Source organism: Pseudochaenichthys georgianus, chromosome 21 (genome assembly GCF_902827115.2).
Source record: "Pseudochaenichthys georgianus chromosome 21, fPseGeo1.2, whole genome shotgun sequence".
NCBI classification, from domain to species: Eukaryota; Metazoa; Chordata; class Actinopteri; order Perciformes; family Channichthyidae; genus Pseudochaenichthys; species Pseudochaenichthys georgianus.
Genome location: NC_047523.1, coordinates 8,164,962 through 8,187,572, shown reverse-complemented (window position 1 = coordinate 8,187,572; position 22,611 = coordinate 8,164,962). Strand labels below are relative to the sequence as shown.

At 40.7% G+C, this 22,611-nt stretch overlaps 1 protein-coding gene across 1 annotated transcript in view; it reads left to right on the top strand.

Annotated features, from left to right (window-relative positions):
• LOC117466695 (PTB domain-containing engulfment adapter protein 1-like) overlaps positions 1–22,611 on the top strand; it is a 62,716-nt gene that overhangs the window by 33,302 nt on the left and 6,803 nt on the right. Inside the window, 8 exon segments of the mRNA XM_034110093.1 lie at positions 802–863; positions 10,316–10,387; positions 20,755–20,776; positions 20,779–20,834; positions 20,837–20,854; positions 20,976–21,113; positions 21,285–21,401; positions 21,973–22,059. Coding sequence (XP_033965984.1) covers positions 802–863; positions 10,316–10,387; positions 20,755–20,776; positions 20,779–20,834; positions 20,837–20,854; positions 20,976–21,113; positions 21,285–21,401; positions 21,973–22,059 — 572 coding nt within the window.

Genomic DNA, 22,611 nt, shown 5'->3' with positions numbered 1-22,611 from the left:
TCTGGTCCCAGGATTCATTAGCAGGCCGACAAGTCATTTATGAAAGGGAAATGAAGGAGGAAATGGATGCTTAATCAGTGGATCATTAAGACATGCGGGAAAACATCAATGACCCATAGTGACCTTTGTGGTAATTATCATAACAATTGTTTCATTATATCATTGCAATTTCATTTTAGATTTAATGACTTTCCGTGATAGTTTTCTTCTGTTTTCTGAAGAAATACTAATGTATTGGGGTTCTGGTTGGACGATGTGTTCCAACTGGCCATCATCAGACACACAATATGCACACGTGTGCGAGACTGTGCCCCTCCTCCCTTCGCCCCACCATTACAGAAAATGTGTCGACACATTTAAGAGAGGGAAAGCAGCATTGCCCCTCGCCTAATTGCCAATTTTAATGTGCCCTTGAGAACCTCCTGTAGCCCCCGGGTGTGCAGCGAAGCTACTCAGTGACAAACCAATCAGACTGGGATTGTAAATGTGTTGGAGAGTGAAGCTGTTCCAGAAAAAAAGCATTTTTCTCAGTGAAATCAACATTATTAAACAAAAACTAAAAAGCCAAAGCTTTGATCAGGTCGACTTTTGTCATTTCTCTTTGGTTTGGAAAGCTTGTTATATAATTCAAATGGCTTTTCCTAACTTCCTTTTTCTGGGATGTTTTTCAGTGTCCTATGATATTAAGGCCTCGCCCCTTCTGGGATTTAAACACTGATACTGATGTGTGTGCCTCTGCTGATGTTGTTAAATGAGACCATTGATTCTGATTTATTGAGCGAGCTGTTTGTATATTTTCAGATAAATCATGGATGCACACTCCGGAAGCGCTGGCCAAGCATTACATCCCCTACAATGTCAAGGTATGTTCCAGAGCTTTGTGACTGTCAAATATTTCAATACACAAACCCAGGAGAATGCTGCTGTTAAACAACGGTGAGGCTTTGTTGGTCCCCACATGGAAATATCGAATCCATCCTTTTGTTGCTCCCATCTTTTTTATCCTTAGCCAGCTTTCTGTCAGGCCTATCAAACCCACGCCTCTGTCCAGGTGTCCCATGATGCATTTCTCCAGAGACAACCAGGTCATTTGTTGCAACTCAGGCTGACAAATTCGTTTTTGTATTTGCATGGCACCTGATGAAACCCCCACATTGCCCAACACCTTTTACATCGATTTAATTTGTCAAGTTAAATCATTTAAGCATCACTTGATGATTTGGAAATGTAATGATGCCACAGAAAATCAGACCTGTAATCTTTTCCGCATTTTGAAACAAAGTAGGCTTGTACATTTAATTTACGATGTCACTCTAAAGTACGCAATTTGACAAGTGAGACCTCATGAGTTTGACCAATTATGCAGTAATAAAGTCTGGCCTGCAAAAGAAGGGAAGGACCAGTTTGCTAAATCATAGTGGCAATTTAGTTGTAGTAGATGGTAACTCTTGATTGGCAAAACTCTTAATAGATTTTTCACAAAGTTTTGGAAATCAAAGGTAACCTACTGTATAAATGTCCATTTGCTGTTTTGCACCATAAGTACATTGACAGCAACACGTTTCCCATCCTCACTCCGACTGCATGGTTCCTTAAGTGAGGACCTTTCTGTCTAGAACAGGGATGGACAACTTGGATGGTGGTGGGGGCCACATCATTTATGTACTGGCCACCAGGGGGCCGCAGATTCACTTGGAACACACACACACACACACAAATGCCATGTATTGTATGTAATTATTAACAAATATACTAAATCTGACATCTTCATTGACATTTTACAATCTTTCAGGAGACATCCTCTAATAAGCTCACTAAACAAATATCGGTTCACAGAAATGTTATTTAATTGTTACAAGTGGTATGTTTGTATTGAACAGGTTATTTAACAGTGGAATACAACTATTTTAAACTATTGGAAAGCACGTAAAGTGCGTGTGCATTGAGAGTAACCATTAGATGACATAAACATGAAGTCATGAACACTAACCCAGACATTAGTTGTCTAACTTGAACCTAAGGCACTTGTAGCCAGTCTCTGTATTCCCCTTATTGCACAATAAGGGCAATGTCAGCACAGACATCTGTCAACCCGCACTCTGCTGTTCCTCAGCGCCGCTCCCCCTCCCCCCCCGCTGAAATTATGAATGAAAAGCGTGTAGTAATCATAGATAACACGGCAGGGTCCGTGACAGTTTGTTTTCTTCTGATTTCAAATAAACAAAGTCTTGGTATTTAAAATATTAAACTTGTTTCGCCAAATTCAGATGATGAATACAACTTTTAAGCTTGTAAAGGCATAATTACAAGAGGCAACTTAACGTCACAGCAGGCATAACAGCAGCTGGAGTTTCTTGTGAGTGTTTGGCCGGGAAACAAACACAATACACACAAACGCGTCACAGATTATTTTTGCGGTATTTGGCTGCTGAACGAAATCATGTACGTAACTAGGAGTCTAGTGGACGGTATCAGTACTACAAGTAAAAAGATATTATTTATTTATTTGTATTAATTACGTTGTTTATAAATTAATCTGAGGACTGCAAAAAGAGGAGGTGGGGGTCGCCATTTGCCCATCCCTGGTCTAGAAGGTAAAGTTATCATTGGGAATTGAGTAAAGTTACCGTATAAGCCTTACATTACGAATGTATTTGCTTGCTCGTTTGCTTGTTAAGATGTCCTTTAACACTAGAACCACCAGAGGTCGCTGTATACCTAAAACCACCAACGGGTCAAATGTACCCCCTGTTGATTTTCAAGGTACAATGTTCTTTTATTTATCATGTAGAACAGTGAGTTTTGATCGCACAGGGATGAAACTTATACCAATAGAATTTGTGAACTTTCAGCTTTTCATATGATATAGTTTGTGCAGATAGCATGAAGTATAAAATATTGCTACCAGTGCTGATTTCAATGCTTGGTGTTAGACTTGTATTTTGTTTAGGTACAAATATCTCTATCTCTCTCTCTATCTATCTATAACTATCTATCGATCTATCTATCTGTCTATCTGTCTTATCTGTCTATCTCTCTCTCTCTCTCTCTCTCTCTCAATCCATCTCTCTATCTATAAGGAACCGCAGTAGACAAAATACGTTGCTATAGCAACACGTAAGGTTACGCTGCATTTTCTATGAGGTAAATATTACCCGCTGGCGGATATAGGTATAAATGGCGATTATTATTTTTTTGGGCGATTTTTTCAATCTGACTGGGAGACTTTAATATTTTATTGAAAAAAAGTTACATACAATCAAAAAACAGCTGCGGGTAAAATTGACATGTTGGCGGTTCTAGTGTTAAGCTGCCAGAGTAAATGAAATGTCCGAGTGTTGCAGATGGTTAAACCTACCTGATTCTTCAGTGATCATAATAATCGTTATGGCAGCTAAAACTGTTATCGTTATCAGTAGTTCATGGAACTCCTTGCTAGTCCTAGTTACAAAAAAGATGGCCTTGCCTCCTTATCTCCATATGTTCAATCATGGCTTATTTACAGTGGGTGATAGTGATATCAATCAACTAGGCTCAGCATGTAATAATTGAATAAAATAAAATGTAAAAAATTGACAAATGCTTCAATATCAGCTATATATGTTTTAGGTATATCCCCAGAAAATAAATAAATGTAGGGGCCCATGGTTTGGGGTTAGGTTTAAGGCTAGGGTAACTCATTTCATTTTCAAAAAAAAGGAATATGATGGAGATATATGGAAAAATATAAGTAATTATGGGAAAAATGCTCAGAAAATGCCTCCCTTTTCAGCATTTTGCAGTTCTCCCAGACTTTCTCCAGGGTTGGCAGCTTTGCTTCAGTCTGAACTGTTGTAATGTATATTTTACTATTTATCTTCTGGAGCAGCTGTTTTCTCTGCTGTGATGGGGGAAAGTTGCACTTGTCAAACTTTAATATGAATGGGTTTCTCTGTGTTTCAGCTTACCTGATTTGTTATTAATGAGTGAGGGGTGTTTATATGAAGTGACTCACGCTTCTGTCAAAGCCTGTCAGAACTGGTCCTGATACGAATAGAACTTGAAATCAGATGCCGCACTGGAAACATGGGATGTGACAAAACACGTTCAAATAAGTATTTTTCAAAGATCCAACATTTCTTGGAGGACAGTACTGTATAACTTGGCATCACCTCCCAGTCTGACAGGGTTTTCTGCTTAATTTCGGCAGAGGGTATCTCTCCTGTGAGGCGATGTATCTGTCAGCCTACTTCCTCTTGGTTTCTAGAAATGTTTTGAAGGGAATGTGAAAGAGCTCCAAAATGACTGCCTTATATGCAGCAAACTAGAAGGAACCACTGGCAGAAGACACGTCTCTAATATCAAAGCATATTGTCAGTTCTTACTGTCTCCAAATTGTCGGCTTCCACTGAGATGTTGCCTTTCTCTGTATATTTGCTAAGATCTGAGTACAGCGCTCACCACTGAAGGAATTGGAGGGAATGAGTCGGCCACATTCTCCCTGCTTTAAAGCAGTCAGAATGTCTTAAACAGAGCCTGCATAGTTATTTACTGTATCGTGTAGCTGTGGTTAGAAAAGAGAAGGAACCCCTGAAGAAAAGACAGAATTCTTAAATTACTCGATCCATTCATTCAATAAGATCATAAAACTTCTCTGTGTCTTGAATCACTTTTGATTTGATGGCACTACTGAACTACCTGCTGTATTTTACCTCTTCTCATGATCCTGAAGGTTTTCCCCCAGGCGTTCTGGAAGTAAACCGAAGATAAAGTGTGATTTGTGATGTATAGTGGAAAGCTGGGCTGTAGATACTTAAAGTGGACCTATCATGCTATATTTGAAACATATATTGTAGGGCCATACCTATATAAAACATGTCTGTGAAGTATTTTTCAAAATACCAAACAGATCATGCATTTTAGCCATGCCTCATTTCGCTCTATTTGCTCTTTTCCAGCCCTGTTTTTGCAAGGGCTGATTCTGCTTTTGTGGCAGACTACAGCGCCACTTACAGGCCTGGCATATGTACTACAGCGTCTCCAGCGCTTTTGAGCGGTCTCTCATTCCCCTGATAGGTGGAGAGTTGCCCATATAGGCGGAGCACCCCTTTTCTGACGTCAGAACATTTCAAATAATAATCAGCTCCGTTGCAGCCCCGTTTTTAGAGATTTGGGTACGGAGGAAAAGAGAGAGGGTTGTGTTTTGTGACACTTGGTGAGTTCCCTGACACACCGGGGACACATATTCATGTATAAAATACGTACAAAAGTGCATTTTGCATGATAGGTCCCCTTTAAGTGAACTCTAAAGGCCCAGACACACCGGGCCGATTTCGGCTGTCTATAGATGTCTGGCCATCGACGAGCGTCGTGTCGCCCTACTCAGATTGGTGTGTCCCGCATTGTCGTGTCTTTTCGGCCGTGCGGACACCTTTTTGTCCGGAAGGCTGTCGGTCAAATAAATCACTCCGATTGGCTGTTCAGCTAGCGAATCAGTGCATGATAAGCAAAACGGTTAAGAAGGCACACACAGACGGCTATTCTTTTTCATTTTCATCTCAGCTGGACGCAAGAGTTTATTTTTCATCATAGCGATCTGGAATGAAGAAACCGAAGACCAACGCACACGCTATTTGTTATTTGTTTATATCACGCAGTCTGTCTTCCGGTTGTTGCCTCTTTTGAATGACGAATACACACTACCGCCGCCTGCTGGTAAGGAGAGTTATTGCCACTCACGCATGCGCAGTTCGTACGTGCTACTTGGCCGTCGGCTGAAGTCTTTGCGGTGTGTTCCAGTGCGACTGTTGGCCAAGACCCAGGAGACGTGAGGCGACACCACAGTCGTGTTCCGCCGGGACGTGTTCTTTGGTGTCAGTTTGGTGTGTCTGGGCCTTAAGGTTCTCTGTTTCACAGTAGAATACATACATGGGGTGTATGTCTTTTCAGTTTTTAGCATGTGTTCATTTGCCTGTGAATACTTTCAGTTCCACAAGAAAACACACCCAACAAAGGTTTGAGAATTTCCTATAAACAGAATTAATATGTTCAAATGTAATGTGACAGTTGCCCTTTTAGGACTGCAATTTGTGATTATTTTCATTACCCCATTAATCTGATGTGTGTTTCTTTGTTTTTTGTTTTTAATTAGTTTCTGTTATTGTTTAGTCGATAAAAAGTCAGAAAATAGTGAAAAGACGGCCATTTAAGTTTTCCAAAGCCCAAGGTCAATTGTTTGTTTTGTAGTGCAGTCTACAAAGATATTCATTTTAATGATCTAAAACAAAGAAAAGAAGCTAATCTTCACATTTGATGAGCTGGAACGACTTAAGTCCTGATAACAATTTGAGTAATTTCTGGTTCATCTACAACACATTTAATTTTAATATCCTAAAAAAAACTTTCTTTCATGGAATGAATAATATGTTTTGATAATTATATTTTAGAGATAGGGTTTAGGTTCTTGGACTTTCTTAGAGAGTTATACGCAGTTATCCATTTCCAAATTGCCTTAAAGGAACTGCTCCATTTTAAATCAAACGTGGGGAAACTGTAATTGAACAGCTTTCTGAATAAATCGGATATGGAACATTTTAAAAATAACTGACGTGGGATTATAGGAGCTTCAACAGAACCTCGCAGGTGTCTTCAGCACAAATTTACGCCCTGCTTTAAAGTGTCTCACCAAGAATAGATTATCCATATGCACTGCTGTGTTTCCCTGATGCTACGTCAGCTGAAATGTCAAGTCATTGATAAGTCAATGGACGGAATATTAATCACCAACCAGTTTGATAACTCATTAATCAACTGAAGTTTTTCAAAGAAAGATGGCAAACATTCTCTTGTGTCAGCTTTCCAAACATGAAGATTTAATATTATTTGTTGTTGACCGTAAACTGAATATCTGTTTTGGACAGTCATAAATAAAACTGGCTGTTTGAAAACATTTCATAGCGCTGTGGCAGAATTGTAACAGACTATGCTAAATATTACCCTGTCATCAACAGCAACCAGTTTTATCTGTTTTGAATATTACGTTTTATGTTCATGTGGTAAGATTACATTATAGACTTTCATCTACCTGAACTGATGTAATGCTCTGAAACATCTTTGCTCTGACATGCACTTGTATTTGGCTGCTGTACAAAGCTGCCTGTGCTTTTGAAGAGTTTCTCTTGACCTTTGTATGAAGCAAGTGCAACTGACCTCACAACGACAGGAGGAGATGACGTGCTGAGAGGTTTCTCAGCTGGCTGGATGCCTAACATCAATAATCATATCACAAACTGAAACCACTTAAATTGTGAAAAAAATTGTGGCAACAAAATAAAAATATTGCAGTGTCTTACTTCTATCCTGCATTTATTGATATCTTTTTGGACCCATAGGGACAGTGCAGCAAGCTGTAAACACAAACTTAGTCATGTTATCACGTAATAAAGTTGATATGTCAAACTCTACTTCTAGCTCCGTTTTTGGTCTCACCAATTTTAGGGTTGGGCCATGTAAATATGTTCCGTTGTCAATCTTGACACTAAAAGTTCAATTCAATGCAGTGGCATAGTCCTCATCTTTTCTTTTTGCCTGATGTTTTTGCATTGGAGGGGGAGAGTCCCCTTGAATCCTCATTGCGGGGGCCGGAGGCGTGTTTCTTGGCTGAACGCACCAGGTGATGGATGAGCCTTGAGGCTTGGTCTACGTTCTGGAACCTCCCCAGTCGCCTCCCAGAATGCACTGGTCAGGAACATGGCATTCTATTCCGGGCATCCGTCAGCAGCGCGCTCATACGTGTTATGTCCTGAAGTATGCGGAGTACATTTGTCACAGCAGTGCTGACACTTTGGAGCCTCCATCTGTTTCTGGCTCTTTTGGTAACTGTCTTGTTCTCCTGCATCTTTTAATTTAGACATGAGGATAATGTTATAGGTTCTATGTAGAGTACTTATTTAAATATAAAAAATAAATGTTTTACTTCTTATATTTGTTTGTTTAAGTGTGTTTTGGCATGCATCTTCACAGACTTTCATAATAATGGTAATTATTGTCCACGTTCATTAAATGCCCTAACCAGGAAATCACTCAAAAAGAATACTAGCATTATTACTTGCAGTATAGACATGTTTGTTCAACAGGGAACATGCATGATAATCATACATTTCAACATTGGAAATCTGATGAATCTTAGAGAGATATAGATGCATGTTTTTCTCATGCACTGGTCAATTTTAAAAGTCAGGGTTATTTTTCTTTCATAACATGAAGAATGAAACACCTCAGCCTGAAAGCTCCTGTCTGTTTACTGCAACTAAAACATCCAAAAAACGTATTTAGATTTTTTTTTTTACAAACCACGTCTGTTTTCTTTTGGAGATTTGTTAAAAATGCACCAAAGCTTTCACTAAATGATGCAAGTTTTGCATATCGGAGTTAAGATTTCAGAAATGTGAAACTACAAGACCCCCACGTCACTTGGGGTAGTTTTATACGTAAGTTATAAATATGGATTTTTGTAATGGCTGTTTACAGTATTTTTGCTACTGATAGAAATCACCTTTTAAAAACTTTTAATCTAATCTGTAAAGAAAAGAAAACAAGACTTTTGAACCTGGTATTATCTAACCTTCATGAAATGTATGCAAATGAGCACATATTTAATAAGATAATGCCTCATTTGCATATTAAACACAACATTTTGAAAACGAATACCCTTTTCATCTGGGTTGTCTCCTTTAAACTCATGTTTTCAACTCTATTCCCCGGCCATGTAAACAATAATTCAAACTTCTTATGAATAGTATATTATGTATATTGTTAACAGGATGCAGAGAAATGAACCTTTGGTTGCCCTTAAACCACCTTTTATCACCATAGAACAATACTAATATCTCGGAATGTTTTAGAGAGTTCGATTTTTTGTTTGGCTTTAATTGAAACGGCATTTCCCCTCCAAACCAAGCTTTGAGATGAAATGGATGTTAGCTATGCCAAGTCACGGAGCGCCTCACAGAGTCGGCTGTGTGGAGAAACAACCCCCGTCTGTCTGGGCTGTTTGCTGAGCTCCAGTGGGAGACATTGTTATTCTGTTTTCCCCAACCTTTAAGGGGCTGACACCAGTGTTTATGCAGTCTGATATTGGAACGGGCTACACACATTAAGCTCAGAGAGGCACTGAAGCAGAGTGTGTGAGTGCAACAATTACTGCATCTGCTGCTGCTGCTGCCAGATGGAAACACCATGTTCAGGCTCAGAGGTTAATGGCTCCATCTGTTGGACGCTGGCAGAACTGCTGCTTAGTGTGTGTGTGTGTGTGTGTGTGTGTGTGTGTGTGTGTGTGTGTGTGTGTGTGTGTGTGTGTGTGTGTGTGCGTGCGTGCGTGCGTGTGTGTGTGTGTGTGTGTGTGCGCGCGTGCGTGTGCGCGCGTGCGTGTGCGCGCGTGCGTGAGTAAATGTATAGAAAATGTGTGTATGCCTCTGGAGGTGACACAATCATTTTATACACATTTTTTGTGTATTAATTATGTCAATTCAACGCAGAAAAAAAGGCCAGATGATATTGAGATAAAGGTCACCAGTGATTGGTGTGTTAACGAAGACAAGTTCATTCTTTATGCAGGCAAATATATCCTCTGCTTTAATTTATGCCGAAATGACTTTTCCACAGTTTTCTCCTACTGGCTTGAAATGTGAAATAAATGTTTAATTAAAGGGGGCCTGCTATGAATACCATGTATCTATCTTATTGTTGCAATTTATTCCTTGTGCCACTTGACTATATTTCCTCTTAATCACTACAACATGTTTATGCATAAAACACAAATGTTTGGTTATTTACTGTATAATAATGGTTTTCGTTTTTTTTTAACATAAACTGGGATATGCTAATGTTTTTAGCAACATCAATAAGTTTAAAAATAAGTTTTGTGCAAGACATCAGGAAAGAAGCATGCATTTGCCTCAGTCTGCTAGAAAACTGTCAACATTTCCATTTTCAAGGCAATACTTGCCGAAAGACTGTACTCAAATGTATGATTGTTATGCTGAAATGGCAGTAAGACCAACATGATGATTATAATGGGTTTCAATGGGGATATGTTTGTCCTCAATGGTCTGAATGCATTTTGGCTGCACAGTTGTAATAGATATATTACAGGAGCTGAGATAAGAAAAACCTGTACCTTTGCCAAAATGTATTTCATTTGCATTTACACAGCCAAAAATGTAAAAAAGCACATAGCCAAAAATATCCCTAGATAGGTACAAAGATTAAGTATACACAGCGTAGGTTTTCATTGTGTTGCTGACAAATCATAGTTTGCCATTCTTTCTCTTTTCAGTTTCTTGGAAACACGGAAGTTGAAGCCCCGAAAGGCACAGAGGTCGTAAAGGATGCAGTCAGAAAGCTGAAGGTAAAGCCAGTCCTGACTGTCGCCTGAAGGAGAACACAACTCCTGTTCCTGAGAGGCCAAACTGGATAACAGATTGACAAATGATTGCCCCATCATCAGTTACAGCAAGGTGCCCTTGGAGTCTCAGCTCCCAGTGTGGGTGCCTATAGCTGCTGGATAAGCTCAGCACAGCCTTCCCCCAAGTATTCTAGAAAAGGGATATTTGTATGCCGTCAAACCTGTTGTTTCTCACCTTGGCCTCAATCCCATTAACCTAACATTTTCCCTCAAATGCCAACCTACTGTTTAGGTATAAAAAGTACATTTATAAAAGTGCAGGTACTTCATTACTCACTGACAGGACTCAGTGACACATGGTTAAAACTCTTGTCACTTAAAATTCCCTGCCACTGGTTCTTTCTGTGAGTTATGTGATCTAATTACTAAAGCCGAAATTAGCATAGGGAAAAAATGATTTCTTGAAACAACATAATCCTTTATATTAAAATACACTGTGTTATAATAATAATAATGGGTTCCATTTATAAAGCACTTCATATTTGAATTCAAATCCTGAAGTGCTACAAGTAGTGAGCATGAACAGTATAAATAAACATTACACAACACGGTAGAATTAATAAAAAAAGCAATAACAAATAAATAAAAGGGTGATAAAAAGGTCTAGGCCTCAAAACCCATCTCTTCAAAAGAGCCTTTGAGGCCTTTTTTAAAAGCCTCCACGGTCTATGGTGCTCTCATTTGGTCGGGGAGAGCATTCCACAGGCTGGGAGCAGCCGAGCAGAAGGCCCGGTCTCCCATAGTATGGAGCTTAGTCCTGGGGGGTTTGAGGAAATTGGAGTTGCTGGAACGGGTGGTCTGCAAGGATGTATGGGGGGTGAGGAGTTCATTGAGGTAGGGAGGGGCAGTTCCATGGACACACTGATGGGTGAGGATGGAGACCTTGAATTCGATCCTCAGTTCCACGGGTAGCCAGTGTAGTGCTTTAAGGATGGGGGTGATGTGGTCATATTTGCACACCCTCATCAGTATCCTAGCAGCGCTGTTCTGAATGTACTGGATCTATTGGATGCTTTTGTTAGGGATCCCAATGAGGAGTGCATTGCAGTAGTCCAGCCTGGAGGAGACAAAGGCATGGACCAGCTTTTCGGCATCAGACAGAGTGAGTGTGGGGCGGAGTTTGGCGATGTTCCTGAGGTGATAAAAGGAGTTCTTGCACAGCTGTTTAATGTGGGGCTCAAAGGTCAGATGGGCGTCCATTTTAACACCCAGGTTGGTGACTATTGAGGAGAGGGTAATGTCCTGGCCGGAGAAGGTGATGGTGGTGATGGTGGATGACCAAACCTGGTGTGGGGTGCCAACTATAATGGCTTCGGTATTGGAGCTGCTGAGTTTCAGGAAGTTTTGCTTCATCCACGCCTGTATCTCCTCCAGGCAGGCAGTGAGTGTGGGTGAAGGCAGGGCTGCAGAGGAGGTAGGGTTGATCCTGATACTCCATGTCGGCTGATGATAGAGCCAAGGGGGAGCATGTAGAGTGTGAAGAGGGTGGGGCCGAGAACTGATCCTTGAGGGACACCACAGGTGATGTTGTGGGTACCCGACTCTGCCTCGCCCAAGGAGACGTACTCTGTTCTCCCGGTGTGGTATGATCTGAACCAGTCAAGGGGAGAGTCCGATGGTGGAGTGCAGACGATGGAGGAGGATGCCGTGATCGACGGTGTCGAAAGCTGCAGTGAGATCGAGGAGGATGAGGAGAGAGGGAGAGCCAGCATCAGCCGTCATCAGCAGGTCGTTGGTGACCCTGACCAGGGCAGTTTCTGTGCTGTGGCCTGAGCGGAAACCAGACTGGAATTTCTCAAATAAGTTGTTGGAGTTTAGGTGGTCCTGGAGCTGAGCAGCAACTAGCACTTTTGATAGAAAAGGAAGGTTGGAAATGGGTCTGTAGTTAGCTAGCACTCCCGGGTCAAGGGAGGGTTTTTTGAGATGAGGTTTGATGACAGCGGTTTTTAGGGCAGAGGGGACATGGCCAGCCTGTAGTGAGAGGTTTACTATCTTAGTGATCATGAGGCTCATGGTACAGATGTACGATTTTACAAGAGCTGACGGAAGGGGGTCCAGGACACAGGTGGAGGGCTTCATCCTCCTAACGATGCCCTCAACCTGTTCATACCCCTTATGTTCACCCGGGTGTGTAATTATGATATCATTGGTGAATGAATGCATTGATAAAAAGTGAAAATGAATCTGAATACGTCATGTGAAATGATCACTCATGAGTAAATGAATGATCTGTGTGTGCTTCATATGGTCAAGTGGCCACAAAAGAAGATGTCTTTTAAGCTACATTTATTTACTTTTTTGGCCACTTCGGGACAATTGAACAAGCTGCAATCCCAAAACGTTTTAAGTTATCACATCATAAAGTCAATTTGGCCATTCCAATTATAGCTCTGTTTTAGGTTTCCACCACATTGAAAAAGTTGTGTTTTCTTCAGCTGCTAATTGTTCCACTAGATTCACCAGCTAGTCACCAATCGTGCTGAGTGTTGTGCCAGTGTACAAATGTTTAATATTCAATCAGAATTTTGCCACTTGGCAATACAAGTTGGATTTAGCGCAGTGACAGTGTTTAGTTGCGTGCTTGTTCTTAATTTGGTCATTTCATACAATAATTATAAATGACAGTTCAGCCAGTTTGCAAAAGCTCAAACTGGTTTAAGGTCACACCCCAGACCCTACTTTACCTACTTTGTCTTCCAATTGGTGCTCCACAGGTAGGATCCATACCTCATCATCATTACACTGAAGTATATCTTTATTTACAGACCGACCATCATTTTTAAAAACTCAGACTAAATGTGGAAAGTAAACTCAACTTGTTTCATATTTTTGACATTTATTCCTTGTAACATTGAAAAAACAGGGCCGTAGAGCCGCAAAAAAAGCATCCAACCTACTGTGAATAAAAAAAATATAACAACTAACTTGTATAACCCTATAAACCTCTTAGAGAACATTAGAATGACATTTATTTTTAAAATCATTTTTGTATTTTGACACCAGGTCATTGTTAAAAAAACAAATAGTTTGAGGAATACCAGAGAGGGGGGTAATTATTTTAACGTATACGACAGTGTATTTTATAGTCCCGGGTCACTTCAGAGCAGAGGTGTGTGTTTCAGGGTTCAGGTCATAATGCAGCAGTCTCTCTGTCACAGCTTGTCAGTAATATATCTGCTCTCTCTCTGCTGGCCTGGCCTCCGTCCTCTGCTGCCAACAGTTGAATCTGTGAGGCCACTCACAAGGGGAGGACTGTTTTCCCAAACCCACACCTCTATTGTTACACTACATCTTGAAGCCTGTTTGGAGACCGAGGCTCCGTGGTTACTCTCCCAGATACAATGGCCACAGGCTTTAAAGATCATGTGAAGAGAATTGAGAGAGCCCTGCAAGACATTTGTCCTCTATGTAGGGCAAATCATTTAATCTCTCATCAGTTAGAATATAAGTGTTTTTTTATTATTACTTAAGATCCATAAAACACACATTTACTGTTCTCTTTCTTCGTCGGTTGTTTGTATCAACAGACCAACATTTGTAAATGTCTGAAATGAAAGAAACTTACCTCAATGCCTGACAAAGGCTTGGTTACAGTTGAATATATTATTTACTATAAAGCCTTAGAGTGCTATAGTGTTAGAGGCTATTATCATCAAACACAGACACACTGTTTAAATGAAGTTGCACATTTTAAATGATGCAGATTTAATCTTGGCTATAGTAGTTGCATTATATTTATTTACATTTTAAGTCATTATATGGTTTTATCAGCTTCCTGCAAGTTTCCCAAATGTCTCCTTGACTGACAGTGATCACGCCCCTTTTACAGACATTTGTATTTGTTATTGGCCTTAATTCACCGCCAAGTCCTGTTGGTATGTATGTCCGTTGGCAAGATAACAGGGAAACACATCAATTGTTGTTTGGCAGTGTTTGAAAGAATGACCCACTGAATGAATCACAGATGCTTTTCATTTCCTTAGAGTTTTCTGTTTAACACTTGACCGTGATGATAATATCTGTCTAAACTAATTATAATTGCACCTAAAAGATAACATTTGGCTAATTTCTTCCTAAGTGAGTCAGCTGTTATTCATGAAAATAGCTCTAATAAACAAACAGTAAGGCAAGGCAAGTTTATTTATATAGCACCTTTCAGCACCAGGCAATGCAAGGTGCTTTACAAAAATGAAAGACATTCAGATAAAGGCATTTAAAAACAGTAAAAGATAATAAAACAAACATTAAAACAAAAACTAAAAATGAAAGACATTAAGAAAATGGCATTTAAAATCAGTCATTAAAAAGAAAAGCTAATAAAATAAACATTAAAAGATAAAAGTTACAGTGCAGTCTAAGATATGAATAGTTCAATTATTTCGGTTCTTGATTTTTTATTTATTCACAGAACCTCCCTTTGGAAATCCGAACATTTCCGTCCCGATTGTTAATTTAGACTGATTGTTTTCACCATGTTATGCTCGCATGACATCCACAATCGGACCCTCAGGAGGGTGTACTAGCCCCCTACTCTGCTTTGCGTTCCATAACAAAGTCTTTAAGTGTTACCTGAACACCCCGTGTTACCAAAACACTATTTTTCACCCGTCGGTGATGTGATACTTGTTCCTCAGTACAAATCACCCAAAAACTGATCGTAAACCCTGGCTACGATGGATATCCCAAATATCCTACTTTCGAACAGTCCCTCTCATAAATGTCATGGAGTTTCAGACGGTTTTCACCATGTTTTGCTCACATGACATCCACAATTGGACCCTCAGGAGGGTGTACTAGCCCCCTACTCTGCTTTGCGTTCCATAACAAAGTCTTTAAGTGTTACCTGAACACCCGTGTTACCAAAACACTATTTTTCACCCGTTGGTGCTGTGATACTTGTTCCTCAGTACAACTCACCTAAAAACTGATCGTAAACCCTGGCTACGATGGATATCCCAAATATCCTACTTTCGAGCAGTCCCTCTCATAAATGTCATGGAGAAATTAATTAAGTTTACATTTAAAACATTAAAAGAAAAAATACATGGATAAAAGTTACAGTGCAGTCTAAGATATGAATAGTTCAATTAAAAGCAGCGACAAAAAGAAAAGTCTTCAGCCTGGATTTAAAAGTAGTCAGAGTTGCAGCGGACCTGCAGGTTTCTGGGAGTTTGTTCCAGATATTTGGAGCATAATAACTGAACGCTGCTTTACCATGTTTAGTTCTGACTCTGGGGACAGAAAGTTGACCAGTCCCTGAAGACCTGAGAGATCTGGATGGTTCATAATTTAGCAGGAGGTCAGAAATGTAATTTGGGCCTAAACCATTCAGTGCTTTATAAACCAGCAGCAGTATTTTGAAATATATTCTTTGACACACAGGAAGCCAGTGTAAAGACTTCAGAACAGGAGTGATGTGATCCACTTTCTTAGTGTTAGTGAGGACTCCAGCAGCGGCGTTCTGAATCAGCTGCAGCTTCCTAATAGATTTTTTAGTGAGACCTGTGAAGACACCATTGCAGTAGTCGAGTCTACTGAAGATAAAAGCATGGACAAGTTTTTCCAAATCCTGCTGTGACATTAATCTTTTAATCCTATATATATTCTTTAGGTGATAGTAGGCTGATTTAGTAACTGTTTTAATCTGACTGTTGAAACTCAGGTCAGAGTCCATGACTACACCTAGATTTCTGGCTTTATCTGTTGGTTTGAACATTGCAGACAGAAGCTCAGCGCTCACTTTTATACGTTCTGACTTTGCTCCAAAAACCATTACCTCAGTTTTATCTAAGTTCTGACACATCCAGTCATTGATTTGTTCAATGCACTTACTCAGTGTTTTGAATTGGAGCATAGTCTCCTGGTGAAATTGTTATGTAGATTTGTGTGTCATCTGCATAGCTATGGTAACTTATTTTGTTGTTTTTCATTATCTGAGCCAGTGGTAGCATGTAGATGTTAAAGAGAAGAGGCCCCAAGATGGAGCCTTGAGGAACCCCACATGTCATATTTGTCAACTCAGATGTGTATGTACCTATAGAAACAAAGTTGTTTCTGTCCTTTAGGTAGGATTCAAACCAATTTAGAACTGTTTCCGAAAGTCCCACCCAGTTTTTCCAGTCGGTCTAGTAATATGCTGTGGTCAACAGTGTCAAACGCAGCACTGAGATCTAATAATACTAACACTGAAGTTCTGCCACTGTATGTGTTTAAGTGGATGTGATTAAAGACCTTTACAAGAGCAGTCTCAGTGCTGTGGATTGGACGAAAGCCTGACTGGAACACATCGAAACAGTTATTTAAATGCAAGCAATTACTCAACTGTTGAAAAAACCACTTTTTCAATGATCTTACCTAGAAATGGGAGGTTTTATATGGGCCTGTAATTGTTCATTACTGAAGCATCTAGATTATTCTTTCTTAAGAGCGGTTTAATGACTGCAGTTTTCAGGGCCTGTGGAAAAATACCTGAGTGAAGAGATTTGTTTACTATATGAAGTAGATCTGAGGCAAGGCAAAACATCTTTGAAATATCCTGTTGGAATAATATCAAGGCAGCAGGAGGAGGATTTCAGAAGTTGTATAATGTCCTCTAGGTTTTTATCATTAATCTGATGGAATTGTGTCATGGTGCTTGAATTGTTATTAGGTGGACACAGAGACAACACATTTGCTGTTCCTGATGCAGAGGCACTGACTGCTTGTCTGATTTTCTGAATTTTGTCAGTGAAAAAGGAGGCAACATCATTGCACGCCCTGGTGGATAGAAATTCAGAGGCTACTGACACTGGGGGGTTAGTTAGTCTGTCGACGGTAGCAAACAAGGCCGTGTGTCCGCTTTGTGGTTATCTCTTTTTGAGAAAAATTGTGAACAGAAATAGAGCTCTCAAAGAAAACTCAGGAATGGTAAGAGAGTGCAACATCAGTCACCACAACCTTAGAGATATTCAGACCCTTTGAGCTAATTAAGTCCAGAGTGTGCCCCTTATTGTGCGTGGGCTCTGTCACATGCTGAGTCAGTCCATAGCTATCAAGAACACAAAACAGTTCTTTAGCCCCTCTGTCCTGGGGGTTGTCAACATGCATGTTAAAATCACCAACAATGACTAGACGGTCAAAGTCAATACACACTATAGACAGCAGTTCAGTAAAGTCATCAAAAAAGCTTGCACAGTATTTGGGTGGTCTATAGATATTTAGGAACACAGCTTGAGAGGAGCATTTCAGCTGAAGGGCCACATATTTCCATACGATGTCTTCCTGCATTGAAGGGAATCATTGAACAGAATAGCAACTCCACTCCCTTTCTTATGCATTCTTTCCTGACTCATAAACTAAAGTTGGGAGGGGTTGATTCGATAAGAACAGCTGCACTGTTATTTTGTTCAATCCAAGTTTCTGTTAAAAACATAAAATCGAGATTGTGCTCAGTGATAAAATCATTGATTAAAAATGTTTTTCCTGCCAAAGACCTGACATTTAATAAAGCTAGTTTAAGTTTGTTAAACACACTATCAGTCAGGTGTTTTTGTAACAAGCTGTGGCTGACATGGAATCACTGCTAAATTAGATAAACTCACACAAACGTTTGAGCGCTTCCTGTTCTAATGATTCACCGCTCTTAATCTATTACCTATCAACACAGATATCGGCAAAGCTATAGGCAGGCAGGGCCCCGGCATGTCCTGGAAAGAGTTGAGAGTGCCATACGCCCTTGAGCCTGGACCCACACATATCAGTAAGAGTTTGTTGCGTTTTGTACACACACATCCTTATCAGGAGACGGGGAGATGGTGCGGGGTAAAGGACATGCTGCCAGGGGGGGAGGTGGTTGACGTAGGCGCGGTGATGAAGAGGGATGGTGCGCGTCTCTGCGGTGATTTTGGTGGTTGAGGAGCGGGGGTAAAGGACATGCTGCCAGCCCTGCGTATCGCCTTAGTTTGGTCTTTGAAATCCAGGAAGGAATCGGTGCCAACCCTCTGTATCTCCTTTGTGTTCAATCTCCAGGAGGTGGGCGAGGGTGAAAGGGTGAACGGAGTATCCTCAAAGGCGTTGACAGGGGGGGGTGACGTGGAGACTCCTCCGTGTGTCTCATATGTCTCCCATAATCAGAACATTCCTCAGGCGGGTGCAGTGATAATTCTTCAGGGTTTTCTGAGCGATGTGTTGTGTCTTTCTCCTGTTTTGATTCCTCTTGCCGCTTGTCCTTGGCAGAGGGAACAGATTGATGACGCAGGCAGTTGAATATGTTAGAGATAAACAATTTCACTCCTGACTTGTTCAGGCAAACTCCATTTGCCTTGAAAAGATGTCTGCGGTCCCAGAAAAAGTTAAAATTGTCAATAAAATGAACAGAATGGTCAGTACACAGTTGAAAGCCAGGTGTTCAGTGCAAACAATCTGCTGAATCTCTCCACTCCTCTTCTGACTGGCGGTAGAGGGCCACTGATGAACACCTCTGCATTTAGAGAGCTGGCAGTTTCCAACAAACATTTCAAGTCTTCTTTCAGCACTTCTGACTGTTGTTTCACAACATCATTTGTTCCAATGTGTACCACATTCTTCACAGTCAGATGTTCAGCCCCAATATGCAGGATCTTCTCAGCCAAGTCAGAGACCACATCCTTGGGAAAACAGAGTACTTTGGTGTTGTTCTTATTACACAGACCTTTTACATCTCTTACAGCAGAGTCACCCACAATCAGAGTTTCAGGCCCAGTCGTTAGCTTTCCCTCTAGCCTTTTACTTTTGTAGTAGATATTGGTCCTTACCCTGCTGTGTGAAGAGGACGGTTATCCAGGTCATCAGAAAGAGATCTCCGGTTCTGGTCAGCGGAGCGTATCTGTTCTGGATTGGCACACTTGGTGGTTTAGGAGGATTGTTTGTAATTCTAATAATAATAATAATAATAAATTGGATTTATATAGCGCTTTTATAATACCCAAAGACGCTTTACAATATGAGGGGGGGGTTCTCCCTTTAGCACTGTCCACAGCTGTTTAGGGGTTGAAGAGGCGCTCTTCCTGGGTGATAACAATGCGGCCAGCCGGTCGCATCACAGATTTCTGAGCGCTGGGCTCTGCCTGTTATCCGTCCTCCCAAATCCCATAGAAATGATTTACTCTTAGGCTTTGCACCCAAGAGTTCCAGAGAGGACTAACACTTGCAGATTTATTACCCAGTACACAGCCCTCCTGTTCCTTGGAATCCTTGTAGCTGCTAACTAGCTGTGAGTTAGCAGCTACATTAAACCTTAAACGATCATCACCAAACAGCAGATAGACAAGGTTAAACAAATAACAGTTGTTTAGCATAGTGGAGCATTCAGCTACGTAAAATACTGATATTTTGAGACCCAAACAGACCCAAACGAAGAGTAACAATTCAAATTGCACATGTCTGAAAGCCAAAAACGACTTGATATGCTAAAGCGGCGTTATATATATAAACAGTCAATTGATTGCTAGCCGTTCACAGCACTTACTCAAACTTAACGACGGGCATAGATCTTTTGCTATTGACTCCTAAATGGATATATATAAGACACTGGTAATGGTCGCAGAAAGGTATTTAGTCACGTGATCATGTTTAATGTTGTGAATTGATTACATTTTTAGTTAAACGTGTGTATTTTGTACATGTTTAGCTGAACTACTTGGTTTCTGCTTTGTAAAATATAGATGTCAGGGCTAAATTAGAGTATTTGTTACATAATAAGTAACCTGAGTAGTTAATCATTACATTTGTGCTGTCAGTAACGTACGTGCTGTGGCTCAGTGGAAGTGCGCTGGTCTTTGAATCAGGATAGCAAGTTGGAGTCCCACTGCAGTCAGCATGTGGTGTCCCTGAGACACTTCACCCCAAAGTGCTCCTGTGGGGATTGCCCACAGTATTGAGTATGTAAGTCGCTTTGGTTAAAAGCATCTAACAAGTAACATGTAATGTAAGTTAACCCAGTTACATAGTACTGTGTGTAAGTTTCAAATCACCCATCCATCAACACCTACCTCCTTCCTACACGGACTTTGTCGCGCTTTATTCTACGACTTTTAGTTTCCTCTCTTTCTCACGTCATATTTACTACCACCACTAGAGGTCTTCGCCTTACAATAAACCGAATATGGGTCGCAATATGCTGCTTGCACAGACGACCTACACACCCTTTTATCTTTAAGGTTGGCTGTCGTGTTTGAGGTGAAAATGTGTTTTCATATCGGCTTTATTGTTGCTGTATAACTAGCATGTGTTTTTTGTTTGTGTTGTTGTTGCTTGGTAGAGTGGACACATTTTCAATAGTCTCTTATTGGCAGTTTCAGAGACATATCAAGAAGTCAGAGGACAGAAGACTCCCAAAGTGGAATTACAGATCTCCATTTATGGCGTGAAAATACTCTCGACCTCAAGACAAAAGTGAGTCTAAAGATTGAATTGTGTTGATGCAAAGCTGTACATGACAGCTAAAGTTCTACTGACATCTAACACCATGTAGGAAAGTAGTGAAGTAAATAAATAATAATGTGTGTTTTTCCAGGATGTGCAGTATAACTGTCAGTTACACAGGATCTCCTTCTGTGCCGATGACAAAACCGATAAAAGGATATTTACTTTCATCTGCAAAGACTCCGAGTCCAACAAACACCTCTGCTTCGTGTTTGACAGTGAGAAGTGTGTAAGTGCCTTCTGATCCTTCTCTTTCAGTATGTTGTACATTTTGATCGTCTGTCTTTTTATTTTTGAGATGTTGAAGTTACAGTCAATGCTCAATTCAACCGTAAACAAGCCTTAGGGACATTTACGCAGATGACCTCATTATATATATATTGTTTCTCCACTGCTACAGGCAGAAGAGATAACTCTAACCATCGGTCAGGCCTTCGACTTGGCCTACAAGAAGTTCCTGGAGTCCGGAGGCAAAGATGTGGAGACCAGGAAACAGATCGGGACTCTACAGAAAAGGGTACGTCCCCCCTCTTCAGCTTGTTCATTCAGCTTCACACAGACTTTAATTTACTTTGAAAACTCGCACGGCCATACTGACACATTGATATTTTAATTAATTAATGCAAGGCTTGCTTCTATTGATTGGTTTGAGTCACGCAGCGTGGATAATTACACTGTGTTGATGAAGAATGTTGGTAATGAATATGAATGAGCTCTGTTGTTTCAAGCTGTAAGTGGATTATTGTAAACTCTGCTGTAGTTATTATTTCCCAGTGGTTTTCTTTAAATGATGGCTTATTAAAACATTCATATGGATTAGAAAAATGAGGGACATGTGACATGTATATTAATGTTGACTTGCTTTGATCAGGTGTTCTCAAAGGGATCAAACATATGAAAGAAATTGCATTTAAATACAGCTCAATGTTTATAAATAGATGCAATGATGTGCTCCCTGGTGGTCCCATCTCTCAATATCAGGGTTCATGCTAACTAATACTAATGTAATGATTTTAGAGACACAACAATACATTTAGTTCAATGTGCTGTGACTTCGTAATGAACTGATTGCTCTTGATTTGATGCAGATTCAAGAACTGGAAACAGAAAACTCTGAGCTAAAGCAGCAGCTGCAAGACCTTGAAGAGCAGCTGATGATCTCTCATGAGCCAGCAGTAAGGACACACACACACACACACACACACACACACACACACACACACACACACCACACACACACACACACACACACCACACCACACACACAGACAGACAGACAGACAGACAGACAGACATACATACAGACAGACAGACAGACAGACAGACAGACAGACAGACAGACAGACAGACAGACAGACAGACAGACAGACAGACACAACACACACACAGACATCCACACACACAGACAGACAGACACACACACACACACACACACACACACACACACCCACACACCACACACACACACACACACACACACACACCACACACGACACACACACCCGACACATAGACATACAACCCCACCACACACACACACACACACCACACACACACACACACCACACATACAGACAGACATACAGACAGACATACAGACAGACATACAGACACAGACAGACAGACAGACGACAGAGACACACACCACACACACACACACCACACACAGATATACACACACACACACACACAACCACACACCACACACACACACACACACACACCAC